We start from the raw sequence: 12,901 nt of genomic DNA, 5'->3' as shown, positions 1-12,901 counted from the left end.
TTTTCGGGAAAGGTGTATAATGATCTACAAAACTACATAGCTGTCTGTCTTATGTAGCTCCAAATTTCATTATTTTCACCATCACCATCGTTTGCTGAGCCCCTTTGTATGTATTTCGCCACGAAAGGCTTAGCACCAACGATGAGATGCTTTATTCCATTTATGCATTTATTTACAACGAATTCAGGGAGAGGTTAGGTTAGGTTGGGTTAGATGTTGTTGCGCGTTACGCTGGCGTTACTGAGGAGCTGCTGCTGCCGTTGCTGTCCAAGGGTCCCTCCATTGCTCCCGCAAATTCCGCGTCAACTTTCTACGTTTTCGAAATAGCGACTGTAATCTGAGCAGCATGTATAATAGCAACGCTAATGTCAAGTAGAATAGGAGCGACTCTAATGTCATTGCCGGTCGCTCATGAAAGAAGAAACTGGATCTTTATTCAATTAATCAAACATTTATGTACAACATGCTTATCTCCGCAAGACAGCCGCGTTGACGGCGCCCGTGTATTCCTTGTCAGCGTGGGTCATGGCAAGCTCTGCACCGCTGACTTCAGCCTTTTGCGAAACGGTAACCTCAGTCATACCCTTTGCCAAAGTCTTGATAGCCAGTTTCTGAGAATCCAAGAGCTCAACCAAGTCTGCGTCTGCAAGTTGGATGGCAATCTTGGCATCCTTCTTGATGTTGTGCTGTGTAGCCAAGCTACGAATAGCCTTGACAACTTCAAAGATAGTATCAAACTCCTTTTCAGCCTTGCTATCGTTGTAGTAGGACTCTTCCTGAGGATATCGTGCCTTTACGATACTTTCGCAGTTGTCGCCAGGTCGTCGTCCCAGACGCTGGTATAATTCTTCAGTCACAAATGGCATGAAAGGATGCAGCAATTTAAGACCGGCTTCCAAGCAAGTGTACAGTGTGTTTTGTGCTGTCTGCTTCTGTTCAGCCATGTTCTCGTCCGTAGAGTCGCAAATAGGCTTGATGATTTCAATATACACATCACACAACTCGTACAACCAGAATTGGTAGACGGCATTAGTGGCTGCCATAAAGTTGCGTTCTTTCAAGGCTTGGTTTGTGTCGCGTGCCGCCTTGTTAAGTTTGGCGAGGATCCATTTATCAGCCAAGGACTCCTTGCCGCTGGGCTTAGCATCAGCCTTGGGCTTGAAATCGTTACCCAATTTCATCAAAGCGAAACGGGTAGCGTTCCAAAGTTTGTTACAGAATTTGCGGTAGCCTTCAACGCGCAAGATATCCAAGTTGATGTCACGACCTCCAGTAGTGTATGCGCACAGTGCGAAGCGCAGAGCGTCTGTACCGCACTCGGGAATACCCTTGGGGTAATCGGCCTTCTGACCAGCCTTTGCCTTTTCAATCTCTCGAGGGTCAAGGTTGCCCTCGTACAACTTAGCGTGAAGACCTTCCAAGCCGATGCCGTCGATCACATCGACGGGATCGATAACGTTGCCCAGCGATTTCGACATCTTTCTACCGTGAGCGTCGCGGATCATGGCGTGGCAGAATACTTCAGAGAACGGCACTTTTCCGGTCAACTTGATACCAAGCATGACCATACGTGCAACCCAGAAGAACAAGATATCCCAACCAGTTTCAAGCAAAGAAGTGGGGTAGAATTTCTCATAATCAGGAGTCTAAGGTGATAGAACAAAAAAATATTAGATACATGTATATTCGATCCGCTTGATCCCATGACATTACCTGATCGGGCCATCCCATCAAGGAGAATGGCCAGAGACCGGAAGAGAACCAAGTGTCCAGGACATCAGGATCTTGCTCCAAAGTGAACTTCTTACCAGGGAATTTAGCCTCAGCTTCAGCACGAGCAGCTTCCTCATCTTGACCGCTAACCCACTTGGAGTTGTCAGCGTAATCAAATACAGTCTCTCCTTCCAATTTCACAAAGTAGGCAGGAACACGGTGGCCCCACCACAATTGGCGAGAAATACACCAATCCTGGATATTGCCCAACCAGCGGAACCAGTCTCCCTCAGAGATCTTGGGAGCAATACGTAATTCTCCCTTGGTGACAGCTTCCATGGCAGCATCGGCCATAGACTTGCAGTTAACCCACCACTGAGGCTTCATAAGAGGCTCAATAACATCGCCGGATTTGCTGCAAACGGGCACAGTCATTGGGTTCTCCTTGACACCAATGAACAAGCCCTTGGCCTTCAAATCCTCGACGATCTGTCGACGGACGTGGAAACGCTTCATGCCCTTGTAAGGACCGGCAGCCTCGTTGAAGGTACCGTCATCGTTCAGGATGTTGATAAACTGCAAGTTGTGGCGTTTGCCGACTTCGTAATCGTTGAAATCGTGAGCAGGTGTGATCTTGACAGCACCGGTACCGAAGCTCATATCAACTGCAATGTCATCAGTGACAATAGGAATGCGGCGATCCAAGAATGGATGGACAGCGAATTTGCCATGCAAATGCTTGTATCGTTCGTCGTTAGGATGAACAGCAATGGCAGTATCGCCCAACATTGTCTCGATACGTGTCGTAGCGACAACAATGCGCTCGCTGGTACCTTCAATCTCGTACGCAAATTCGTTCAAAACACCGAATTCGAATTTTTCGTTAGCGTCGTAGCCAGGGACAGTCATCAATGTGCGACCAGCCAGTTCTTTGTTTTCGACTTCAAGGTTAGAGAGTGCAGTGTTGAGGCGAACGCACCAGTTGACAAGACGGTTGGCGCGGTAAATGACTCCCTCGCGATGCAAGCGAACAAAGGTTTCACGGACAGCCTTGGACAGTTTCTATATGGACACCTAGTCAGTTATTTCGCTTCATTATCGACCTACACATGGTTAATTATACATACAGGATCCATGGTGAATGCAACTCTGTCCCAGTCGTACGAGGCACCTAGACGGTGAAATTGCTCGTAGATTCTGTCGCCGTATTTCTCCTTCCACTTCCAAACCTCAGCAACGAATGCTTCACGTCCGAGGTCATGGCGAGTCTTCTTTTGCTCGACCCACAATTTCTTCTCGACGACGGACTGGCAAGAAATACCAGCGTGATCGGTACCAGGATTGAAAAGAACAGTCTTCCCAAGCATACGGTTCCTATTCGTAATTTCACGTCAGAATAAATTGCGAATATCTTTAAAAATGACTCTGTCACTTGCCATCGAACCAAGGTATCCTGGATAGCAACGGTCAATGCGTGTCCAATATGCAGAGATCCAGTAACATTTGGTGGTGGAGCAGGAACGACGAAAAGACCTTCGGGCTTAACCTTGCCATCCTCTGTCAATTCCGGAGAGAAGTAGCCTTGCTTAACCCACCAATGATACCATGCGGATTCGACGGCGCGGGGATCGTAGGCGTTTGCCATGGGCTCAGACATATCTAATCCACGGATCAGAGTTAGATCCCTTAGATATCAAATCGAATACTCTTTATAGTTACCCTTCTTCTCGCCCTTGGGTGTCTTGTTGACAAAAACAGTCTTTTCAGCAGCCTGCTTAGCAGCCTTCTTCTTCTTCTTTTCAGAGTTCTCGCCAGCGGCTGCAGCTTGCTTCTTTTGCTCCTCAAGCTGTGTGAGAAATAAGTTGTTGAATATGAGTCAAACGAACCACCCAAAGGGACATTACAACAATGTTCAGAGCATTGCTGTTCAAAGTATACCTTGGCTTGCTTTGCAGCAAACTTGGCAAGCTTCGCACGGCGCTTTTCTTCGTTTTTGGCTTCGTTTTTAGCCTTTTTGGCAGCAGCGGCCGCGGCAGCAGCTGCGTCTGCATCAGTTGCCGGCGCTTGCGTGAGGGTTGTCGTCTTGTCTTCTGCCATTGCGGTGCAAGATTCGAGCCGTTGGGAGCCCGCTGCCTACGAATTTGAACATGATTTGACTCACCCTCGGTCGAACCAAGCCACCTCCTGAATTGGGTCAATGGATGGTGCCTGGGAATTCAATGCCAATTGTGGCATGAGCAAAAATTGCATGAATCTCGGGTTCTGTAGGCGTAATTCCAGTTTATTGCATATACATGTGAAAAATGATAAAAATGACTACAAGCTTGTTGCTAACATGAGCTACTTGGCTAAAGAGAATATGGTTAACTTCTCTGTAATATTGACAACGTTCTAAACTAATGAGTAACTCTCTCTCTTACCAAACTGTAGATCCCAAGTATTCAAGATCTTGTGCCGCAAAACTTGCTGTACAGTCATGCCAGGTGTACCATAAGTCATTGGCGATAAAAAGATAAACATGGCCGCTTGACATAGCAATATTAAAGTAGCGACAGCAACAGACACTGCAGACGGATGTGCTGCCATGGGAATTACAGAATGAGGCGGATACTTGTTTGCAGGACGGTTGCTTAAATCCGATACCGGTGAATCGATGCCATCGATAAACAGGAACTGGAAAATAGCACCTAGCAATAGATAGTTGCATGTAGCCGCTGGAAGATAATGGTGCAAAAACAATGATCGACCCATAGCAAAGAAAGGTAAGTAATGGCATAGCCAGAGAGTGATGAAGAAACCTCCAGAGCTTATCAACCGATGTCTAATCGCTGTAAAAAGCCTTGTCAGAGCATCTCTAAACTGAAAAAAAAATGCACACATCTTACGTTCATCAATTGGTTCAATTCCACGTCTTCGCGCCAAGAGGTCTGCAAGCATGATTCCTGCATATACAGCAATTCCACCTACAGACAGCCACCATCCAAAGACATTGCCGGTCATGTAGATTTGCTCTCGCGTCTCATTTTTGGACCAGTACGAAATACCACGGGTTAGGAACGGCCATGTAATTGGTGTCGATTGGTACGGATGAGGTTTTGTGAGTCCTGCATTGTGGCTCAACATACGACCCTGCAACTCGAAAAACTTGAAAATAAACGGAATCTTCTTGATTTCCTTCTTCTTATTCATGTTGATCTCTGTGGCTATTTAAAATAAACAGGCTTAAGCATCGATGATGTTTTCTGTCACTTTATCTATATATCACCCTTACCATTGAGACCTTTAATTTCGGTAGCTACCCAGTAGTTTGTTCGATCGAGAGTATTCTTGTTGCCATTTACATCCTGCTGACCAAGAGCCCAGTCCGGCAGAGCTTTCTTGTGGGTCCATACTGCGACTTTGGTGTCCATATGCAGTAATCGTACTGATTTCATGTACGTCGACCAGATATTTCCATTGTTGTGATCATCCAAAAGGAGCTGGAAAAGAGTTTCATTGTATCGTACACCTGGTGCAACGGTTGTAATTTCTTCATTGGTCGATAATATTGGCGATGCAACATCATGCGTTAAAAGGATGGTGCCGGTTGCGATATGTTCAAGGCGTATAACGTCTCCATGGTGCACAGGAACTTTTTCTCCTTCTTCCACTGGTTTCGTTGGCAAAACTCGCCAGTAGCAGTTTTCATCAATGTGATGAACGCCAGTAACTTGTTGCCCTATCGTATGATCCAAATTAGAGAAAGGTATATCTTGGAGTAGTTCCGCACCGGTTGATACCTTGGCTGCTAATGCGGCCATCATCGTATCTTAGAGGATATTTGAGATCATGCGAATGAAGATACACTTCTGTACCCTTATGTTGCAACAAAATCTCGTCGTAGTAATGAATATCTGCAGTTAAAATAAATTATGAGCATAATTTCTTGGTCCACTTTTGAATCCGTCTTACCCAACGACTTCATTTTGATAGCACTGTTCTTCAGAGTCTCCTGGAATCCAGCACTCATAAATGTATCTCCAGGTCCAGATTCATTCAGGACAGCAAAGTGAACATAAAACCAGAAAAGATAAACACTGATTGGAACCACGATTAAACCAAATGCTCGAGCATTGAAATGGTTCATAAATTGACGCTACGAAAACAGTTAGAATTCATAGTAACAATGAAGGGACTCCCAATTTGACAGTTACCATAGTCAGACCTTGGCGTATATCCATAAGATCCCAGAGATCGAATATAACACAAATACCAACGGCTGTGACAACGAACAGGCCCACCAATTTGACGCTGATCTCGGTTGGATTTAGTAACCATCAACCAACAACGGTTTAATCCATTCTTACCTGACGGTAAACGCCATTGTTACTCCAGTCGCAATCAACCAAGTCCACCATGACTGTGAAAAAGGTCTATGAAGAATAGTTAAAACCATTATGCCTTTTTGCACATTTGTATTCATGGTCATACTCGTATCTCAATTTTCGAAACTTGATATAGCAATATACAGTGGATAGCATGTAAAAGATAAGCATGCTATCCAGCATAATAAGTCTGTTCTGAGCAACCATAGCATTATCTAATGATATGTCAACCTCTGTGATTGAACGTGCCAGGAATCAACCATTACACGTACCCAGTACATACATGCAGGCGGTCAATATACATGTCAGAAGCGAATAGCCTGACTCGCGCATGATACTGTAGATCAACATTACAGAGAGTACATTCAACGTTGCCGGAAGCGCTCTGAGTCCGATGTAAGGGACATTGTTCTCAATGTAATCATCTCCAATATTTCCAAAATCGAAATGTCCGTCGTAACCGAGCAACCAGCCAGCTGCAGCCAACATCAGTTTCGCAAGTGGAGGGTGCACGTCAAAGAAATATGTGCGATTCAAGTAGTAGCCAGCAAACTTGCCAAAGTGGACTTCATCGAAACTGACATATGTTCGATCTTAGTGCCAAGCCGTCAAGCGTGAATTTCATGCACATACACTACTTCCGCTGGATACCATATCTTATAGAAGGTTGTGAATGCTCCAAGCAAAGATACGGCCACTAGAGCTACGCGATGACGCGGGTCATTGGCTTTGAAGCGGACTGATCGCCACAAGTCCTAAAAGCTTGCGTGATGAGCTAAGAACGTCCTTTATGCAGTGGTGTGTTTTAGGCGTGTAATAGTACCTTCTTTTTGTCCTCAATACCAGAAGCTTTCAGTCCCTCGCCGTAAGCAGGAGAATCAGCACGCCGCCTCCTCAACTGCGGATCAGTCATTTAAACTGTCAGGTAATGCAGAGGACACCAGTGGAAAGGTGAAAACAAAGGAAGCTGGGTCGATTTGATGCCTTATATTTGCTGAGTTCAAAGGAATGACAGTGCGCGCGTGTGCCGGACGGACGGACGGAAAAGCACTACTCTTGATTCACAAGCCAAATGAGCAGCAGCAGGGAACCATCCGTCTCCAAATTGAAAGCAAAACCTCGGGTACATTTCGGCTCGCTAGAGGAGCAGGAATCTGTTAAACGCCTCAAAACAACTGATGCCAGTTTGACGAACGAGCCTAGTGGAGGGATCGATCTAGAAGCACTTGGTACGTCTTTTAGGCCGATCAACTTTATTGATGACTTGCACTCTGAAAAAGAAACTCTGTTGCAGTTGAAGCAGGCGATTATAACTTGTCTGAATCAGCTATACGAGCGCGGGCAGCAGATCGCGAGATCCTTCAGGAGTTTGAACGACGAAAACGGGCGCGCCAAATTGCAGTTCCTACAGACGACACACGTGTGCGTCTTCGACTACGAGAACTTGGAGAGCCTCAGTGTCTTTTCGGTGAAGGAGTAAGCTCATGGATATCTCACGTTTTAGCCGAAAGTACACGATAATTTACCTATTTAGCCTGATGATCGACGAGAACGTCTCCGATATCTGTTATCAATTCAAGATAATGTCCAGGCAGAGACAGAAAGCGAGGAAGAGAGCGAGGAAGAGGAGGAGGTAAGAGCTGTACTATTGAAAGCGACGAATTCACCCTTATAAGAGATCTATGGCATGTAGAAAGAAGAAGAGTTCTTCACACTCGGCTCAGAGCAGCTGTTAGCAGCTCGAAGATGGATCACAACTTATTCTCTACCTAGGTATATTAACAGTTATATGTTAATACTGCTACTTGATTTAACGCAAACAAAATTTAGAGCCAAAAAGCGAATAGAGAAACAACGAGCAGAACAAGAAGTACCATTGGCAGTGGTTAAAGCATCGCGGAAAGAGTTGCATTCAAGATTAAAGGCAAGTATAACCATCAATACATCTTGCTTTGCTTTAAAAACGAATTATTTCGCTAAGTCTATCATTTAGGGTTATACTGTTTGGTCGTCGCAGATCGTGGATGAGCGTCCTGTTGCTCAATGCGCATTCAGTCCTGACTCCTCCATGCTTGTGACGGGTGCTTGGTCTGGAAATTGCAAACTATGGTCGATACCACAATGTGAGCAGATAATGACATTCAAAGGCCATACAGATAGAATCGGTGGTATTGCTTTCCATCCACAATCTACAATCAATCTAGAAAAGAGTGTTTTGAACTTCGCCACAGGTGGTGCAGATACCTCCATCCACCTCTGGAGTTTAGACGAGTAAGCAAAATACTGGAAAAGCTAGTAAATGAAGACGTATTAATCTGAAAATAATAGGGACACCCCTTTGTCTACATTAAAAGGACACTTGCGAAGGGTATCACGCATAGCATTTCATCCGTCCGGAAGATATCTGGCGAGTGCTGGTTTTGACGGCACATGGAGATTATGGGATGTGGACACCTGTCAGGAGCTCTTGCTGCAGGAAGGTCATACTCGGGAGGTGTACGCTGTCGCTTTCCAATGCGATGGAAGTCTAGTGGCGAGTGGGTAGGTTACATGAGGTTTAACCTATTTCATTGCTTTCGATACTAATGACAATCTGGCAAAGTGGGCTTGACTCTATCGGTCGCGTCTGGGATACCCGCACAGGTAGATCGGCAATGACATTGGAGGGTCACATCAAAGATATTCTCGGTCTTGATTGGTCACCAAATGGCTATCATCTTGCGTCAGCCAGCGCTGACAATACTGTAAAGATATGGGATATGCGAGCTTTGCGTAATATCTACACGATTTCAGCTCATCAATCGCTTGTATCGGACGTGAAATATGCGAAATCCGCGCCTGATGGCTCAGTGATGGAAGGAGGACATTATCTTGCTACAGCTGGTTACGATGGCTGTGTCAAAACCTGGTCTGGAGATGATTTCCGCTTGATCAAGAGTATGGAAGGGCATGAAGGAAAGGCAATGGGAGTGGATATATCTCAAGGTAAGACAAGATCGAATATTACGATGATGGGCGATTCTGAATAGTTGTTTTCCTACCTTTAGACGGGCGATTTATTGCATCCACTGGTTTCGACAGAACGTTCAAGTTATGGGCAGATGAGAACTTAATTTTGTAAAGGCAATAAACCTCCATCTGCTGTATCTTTACTACTGTAACTTGGGCTGAATTGCGTGATCTGGAAAATAATTTACATGAAATATACACCGAAAAAAATGGAATATAGACAGAGAAACGCGAGCTGGTTAGTGTACAGTACAATATCTGCTTCGAGTTGTCGTCGATCATCCCTTATGTACCTGCAGACATTTCAAGGAATATAATCATATAAACTTGTCCTACGACAAGAACATATGTATGTGAGTATATATGAACTACATTGCACAGAGCTCAAGAGGGCTTTCAAGGTCGTACCAATCACTGACGCGCGGCGGTTCCATTCATTTCTCTTTTAATCACGCTCGTGGACAGATATGATCCATTCATTTCTCTTTTAATCATGCTCGTGGACAGATATGAATTAATTTGGCAGCCACGGTGCCTGGAACGTTTCCGCGTAACACTTCCTGCGACACCTAGAAGGATAATGAAAGTTTTAAAACGCAATAACAAGCAAAACGCGTTGGTTAGAGATGGAGCTCCCATGGAATAAGTCGACAAAAGCCAAAAAAGCGTGTATAATTAGAAAACTGTGCCTTGAGTATATGCTTTAATCGAGCGTCTTCCGTCGTCGGATAGTTAGTACTCTTCTCCGTCGTGCTTTTTTTTTGTTCCCCCCCGGGGCCATTCGATCATCCGCCTTTCTTTTCCTTATTTCTTCACGCTATACTTCTCTTGACACCGCAGAAGGTCAAGTACTATGGGCGCTGTGTATACCCTATTCTTAACGCTCGGTCTTTTGGCAACCGGTGAGTGCTTCGCAGTTCCTCTCTGTTACTCGAAAGTTTCTTACGTGCTTATCACGTTCCTCTAGGCGTTTCCATACCACTGATTCTCGCATTCCAAAATCACCAGCCTGTCAATCAGTCGACGAATGACCCTCCCGAATATTTTACACACCCTTTACTTCAGACTGCTATGATATTTTTGGGCGAAATAGCGTGTATTCTAGTAATCCAGTTGGCGAGCAAAGCGCCCTCGCTGCTGGACCGATCTATGCTTCAAGTCGTTGCTCCGCAACAGCCGCAGCAGCATGAACAGCTTCAACAGCAGCAACAGCAAGGATATGGGGACCATCCGGACTGGACCGCGGCAGCTACGCATACCAGCAAGTGGTCCTTGTTCTGGTTTATCGTGCCGAGTGCATGTGACTTGATCGCGACAACGGTATGTTCCTATGCGTATGCACGCAAGCAAGATGCTCCAAACACAACATTGACACATTATTTTTTTTTTGTGAACAGCTCATGAACTTGGGCCTGATTTACAGCACTCCATCTATCTTCCAAATGGTGCGTAGCAGCATTGTCGGTTTCTCTGCCATTTTCAGCTTGATCTTTCTGTCGCGCCGTTTCCTGGGCCACGAGTGGGGAGCCGTGGCAGCCATCTTGCTCGGCACTACCCTGGTCTGTATGCAGGATGAGTGGGTAGGACCAGCCTATCTCTGTGTCGCACAGCTGTTTGTAGCTGGTCAATTTGTACTTGAAGAGTACTTGATGGACAGATACCGGCTAGATCCTGTCAAAGCAATGGGTGTCGAAGGAGCATTCGGTACAGCCTTGCTTGTTGTTACCGTCGCCATGGCGGCTCTCTTAGACGTGGCGGATATCAGAGCAGGATTCATTCAAATGATAGATAACTATGTGTTGTGGCATTCGGCTATTGTGCTCGCCCTGATGGTTGCTCTTTTCAACTTCTTTGGGCTGGCGGTAAGCACTTCTGTCGGAGTGCCTGGTCGGAGCGTCATCGATGCATTGAGGTAACGTTGCACTTGTCTCTGACGAAACGTTGAGAGCTACAGAACTCACTCAACCCTTTTCGACACAGAACTGTTCTGATTTGGGTCATCGCTATTCACTACGGCTGGGACGCTTTCTCCTGGGTGCAGTTGGTTGGATTCATCGTATTGGTGTTAGGTGTCTTTGCCTTCAACGGTGTATTTTCGTGGGTCTGGCATCATGCAGGCGGTCATGCACAGAATGGCGAGTCTGCTCCTCTTTTGTCGTAATTTTTACAGCAATTCAACAGATGTAGAAATATTGCTTAACAAGGAAAAATTGATATCGTTGTAAGAAAAAATACTTATTTACATGACTTTGTTGAGACCTAGAAGACTGCTATCGAATTATACATATTTTCGCAGACGATCGTACATGAGAGAGGCGTATTCAAAGTGAGGAAGCGTAAATTCGCACTCTTCCATGGTTGGAATTCTTTGTCCGAATGCTGTAGCGTAGCGTGAACTCCTTCGACTGCTGCTGCTGCGGACCGTTTTCTTTGAACTGCCATTGATATATTTGACAAAAGATGTAATCCGTTTCTTGCGTACCGGCATATCTGCAGAGTCTGCTGTGGTATCCAACTCTCGTTTCCTGGATTCTGATTGCGACTTGTGCTGATATAACGACGAGACGACTTCAGTTTGGGGGTATCTTGAGCTATCCTGAGCTCGGGCTCCTTTGGATCGGGAATGACTAGCAGAGGACGAAGGTCGCTGGACGTGGGGTTTTGTAGATGCAGTGCCAGTTTCTTTACTGTGTACGTTTGGCTTCTGCGCTCGGCCACCATCTTCGGTCATATCAATATCAACTTGCCTGTTCCTATGTCCAGAAACAGGTTCATGCATAGATACTACATCGGACGAACCAGCATCAAATGGTGGTGTTGTAAGATGAAGAGGCGGTGGTGGAGAGGATGGGGATAAGGTTTCTGATTTCTTGCCACTTTTCCTTTTCAATAGACCCAAAGCTTCAAATCGATCCAGCTGATCTTCAGCGTCCTGTAGAATTTTGCGGTAAATGGTATCTCCGTCCAGTGCTGATGAAGTAGAAGAGGATGATGGTTGGTTGTCGTCGCCGCTATCTTGCTGTCTCAGAGACGCTGCTATGGCGGATATCACGGATTTATCGGCTGCTTTGACTTTTTCAATAAATTGCTGCTGCTGATACATGTCATGTAGAAGCTGTTCTTTCTCTCTATTTTTCTGCCGTTTCTCCTCGCGTTCATGTCTGCGATGGCGTTTGATATAAAATTCATCATCTGGTACCTGAGAAAACAAGGATTAGCTGGATGAATTGCAAAATTCCTGTGTAGGCCTGTGTACCTCATCCATGCTTAAAGATTGCTCGCTTTTCTTCTTTCCTTTGGGGTGAATTACTGTAAAGACAGGATTGGGCATTGGTGTTTTAGGTGAAGTATCGAATACAGTGGGTTCCGTATTTTGCTTGTCAATACACTCTGTCTCAATAGATGCTGTATCTTCAGTCGCAATGCAAAGTACAGTGTCTCCATCAATACATGGTTCCCATACTTCTATCGTATACAAGATGAGTGGTACAATGAAAGGCCCAGCAACAGCAACATACATACGAGATTCTTTTCGAAGCACTGCTTCCACAGCATCTGTCAAGAAGCTGTGCCGTGGAGGTAACGATCGTTTAGTAGTGTTGCTGGAAACATTTCGATTGCATTTGGTTTCCTTGTAACGAATTACGCCAGGCTGCTTCACTGCAATGTTAGGTCCATCCATAAGGGAAGAAGAAAAGAATGACAAGCGACGACGCGAATCCAGGTGGTCAAGGCGCGGAAAAAGGACGCGGTGAATGAAAATCAGAGCATTAAAGTCAGGTTCGATTGGACTCAAGTCAGCTCAATGATCCGCA

The 12,901-nt window shown here is 45.4% G+C and overlaps 5 protein-coding genes across 5 annotated transcripts; 2 read left to right on the top strand and 3 right to left on the bottom strand.

The window, feature by feature from the left end:
* Nucleotides 1-467: 467 nt before the first annotated feature.
* On the bottom strand, nt 468-3,810 carry VTP01DRAFT_1641 (uncharacterized protein; the record flags this gene model as incomplete). The annotated part of the gene is made up of 6 exons (XM_069380014.1): nt 468-1,646; nt 1,714-2,775; nt 2,841-3,087; nt 3,150-3,372; nt 3,433-3,559; nt 3,652-3,810. The coding sequence occupies 6 exons, from the start codon at nt 3,808-3,810 to the stop codon at nt 468-470; spliced, it is 2,997 nt and encodes a 998-aa protein (XP_069238065.1).
* A 243-nt stretch (nt 3,811-4,053) lies between these two features.
* VTP01DRAFT_1640 (uncharacterized protein) lies at nt 4,054-6,990 on the bottom strand (the record flags this gene model as incomplete). Its single annotated transcript, XM_069380013.1, has 12 exons — nt 4,054-4,061; nt 4,134-4,541; nt 4,599-4,916; nt 4,985-5,431; nt 5,493-5,606; nt 5,665-5,848; nt 5,907-6,003; nt 6,060-6,125; nt 6,184-6,292; nt 6,350-6,654; nt 6,711-6,832; nt 6,901-6,990. 12 exons carry the CDS (start codon nt 6,988-6,990, stop codon nt 4,054-4,056), a joined length of 2,268 nt encoding a protein of 755 aa, XP_069238064.1.
* Nucleotides 6,991-7,149: 159 nt separating this feature from the next.
* VTP01DRAFT_1639 (uncharacterized protein) lies at nt 7,150-9,198 on the top strand (the record flags this gene model as incomplete). The annotated part of the gene is made up of 9 exons (XM_069380011.1): nt 7,150-7,306; nt 7,372-7,553; nt 7,612-7,710; nt 7,771-7,850; nt 7,908-8,001; nt 8,071-8,348; nt 8,406-8,618; nt 8,680-9,062; nt 9,125-9,198. 9 exons carry the CDS (start codon nt 7,150-7,152, stop codon nt 9,196-9,198), a joined length of 1,560 nt encoding a protein of 519 aa, XP_069238063.1.
* Nucleotides 9,199-9,939: 741 nt separating this feature from the next.
* On the top strand, nt 9,940-11,247 carry VTP01DRAFT_1638 (uncharacterized protein; the record flags this gene model as incomplete). Its single annotated transcript, XM_069380010.1, has 4 exons — nt 9,940-9,988; nt 10,054-10,406; nt 10,484-10,998; nt 11,067-11,247. The coding sequence occupies 4 exons, from the start codon at nt 9,940-9,942 to the stop codon at nt 11,245-11,247; spliced, it is 1,098 nt and encodes a 365-aa protein (XP_069238062.1).
* A 117-nt stretch (nt 11,248-11,364) lies between these two features.
* Nucleotides 11,365-12,768, bottom strand: VTP01DRAFT_1637 (uncharacterized protein; the record flags this gene model as incomplete). The annotated part of the gene is made up of 3 exons (XM_069380009.1): nt 11,365-12,285; nt 12,343-12,548; nt 12,609-12,768. 3 exons carry the CDS (start codon nt 12,766-12,768, stop codon nt 11,365-11,367), a joined length of 1,287 nt encoding a protein of 428 aa, XP_069238061.1.
* Nucleotides 12,769-12,901: the final 133 nt, after the last annotated feature.

Source organism: Rhizomucor pusillus, assembly GCF_041956525.1.
Source record: "Rhizomucor pusillus strain CBS 183.67 unplaced genomic scaffold VTP01scaffold_11, whole genome shotgun sequence".
In the NCBI taxonomy this organism is placed as follows: Eukaryota; Fungi; Mucoromycota; class Mucoromycetes; order Mucorales; family Lichtheimiaceae; genus Rhizomucor; species Rhizomucor pusillus.
This window is presented reverse-complemented; position numbering and strand designations above follow the sequence as displayed.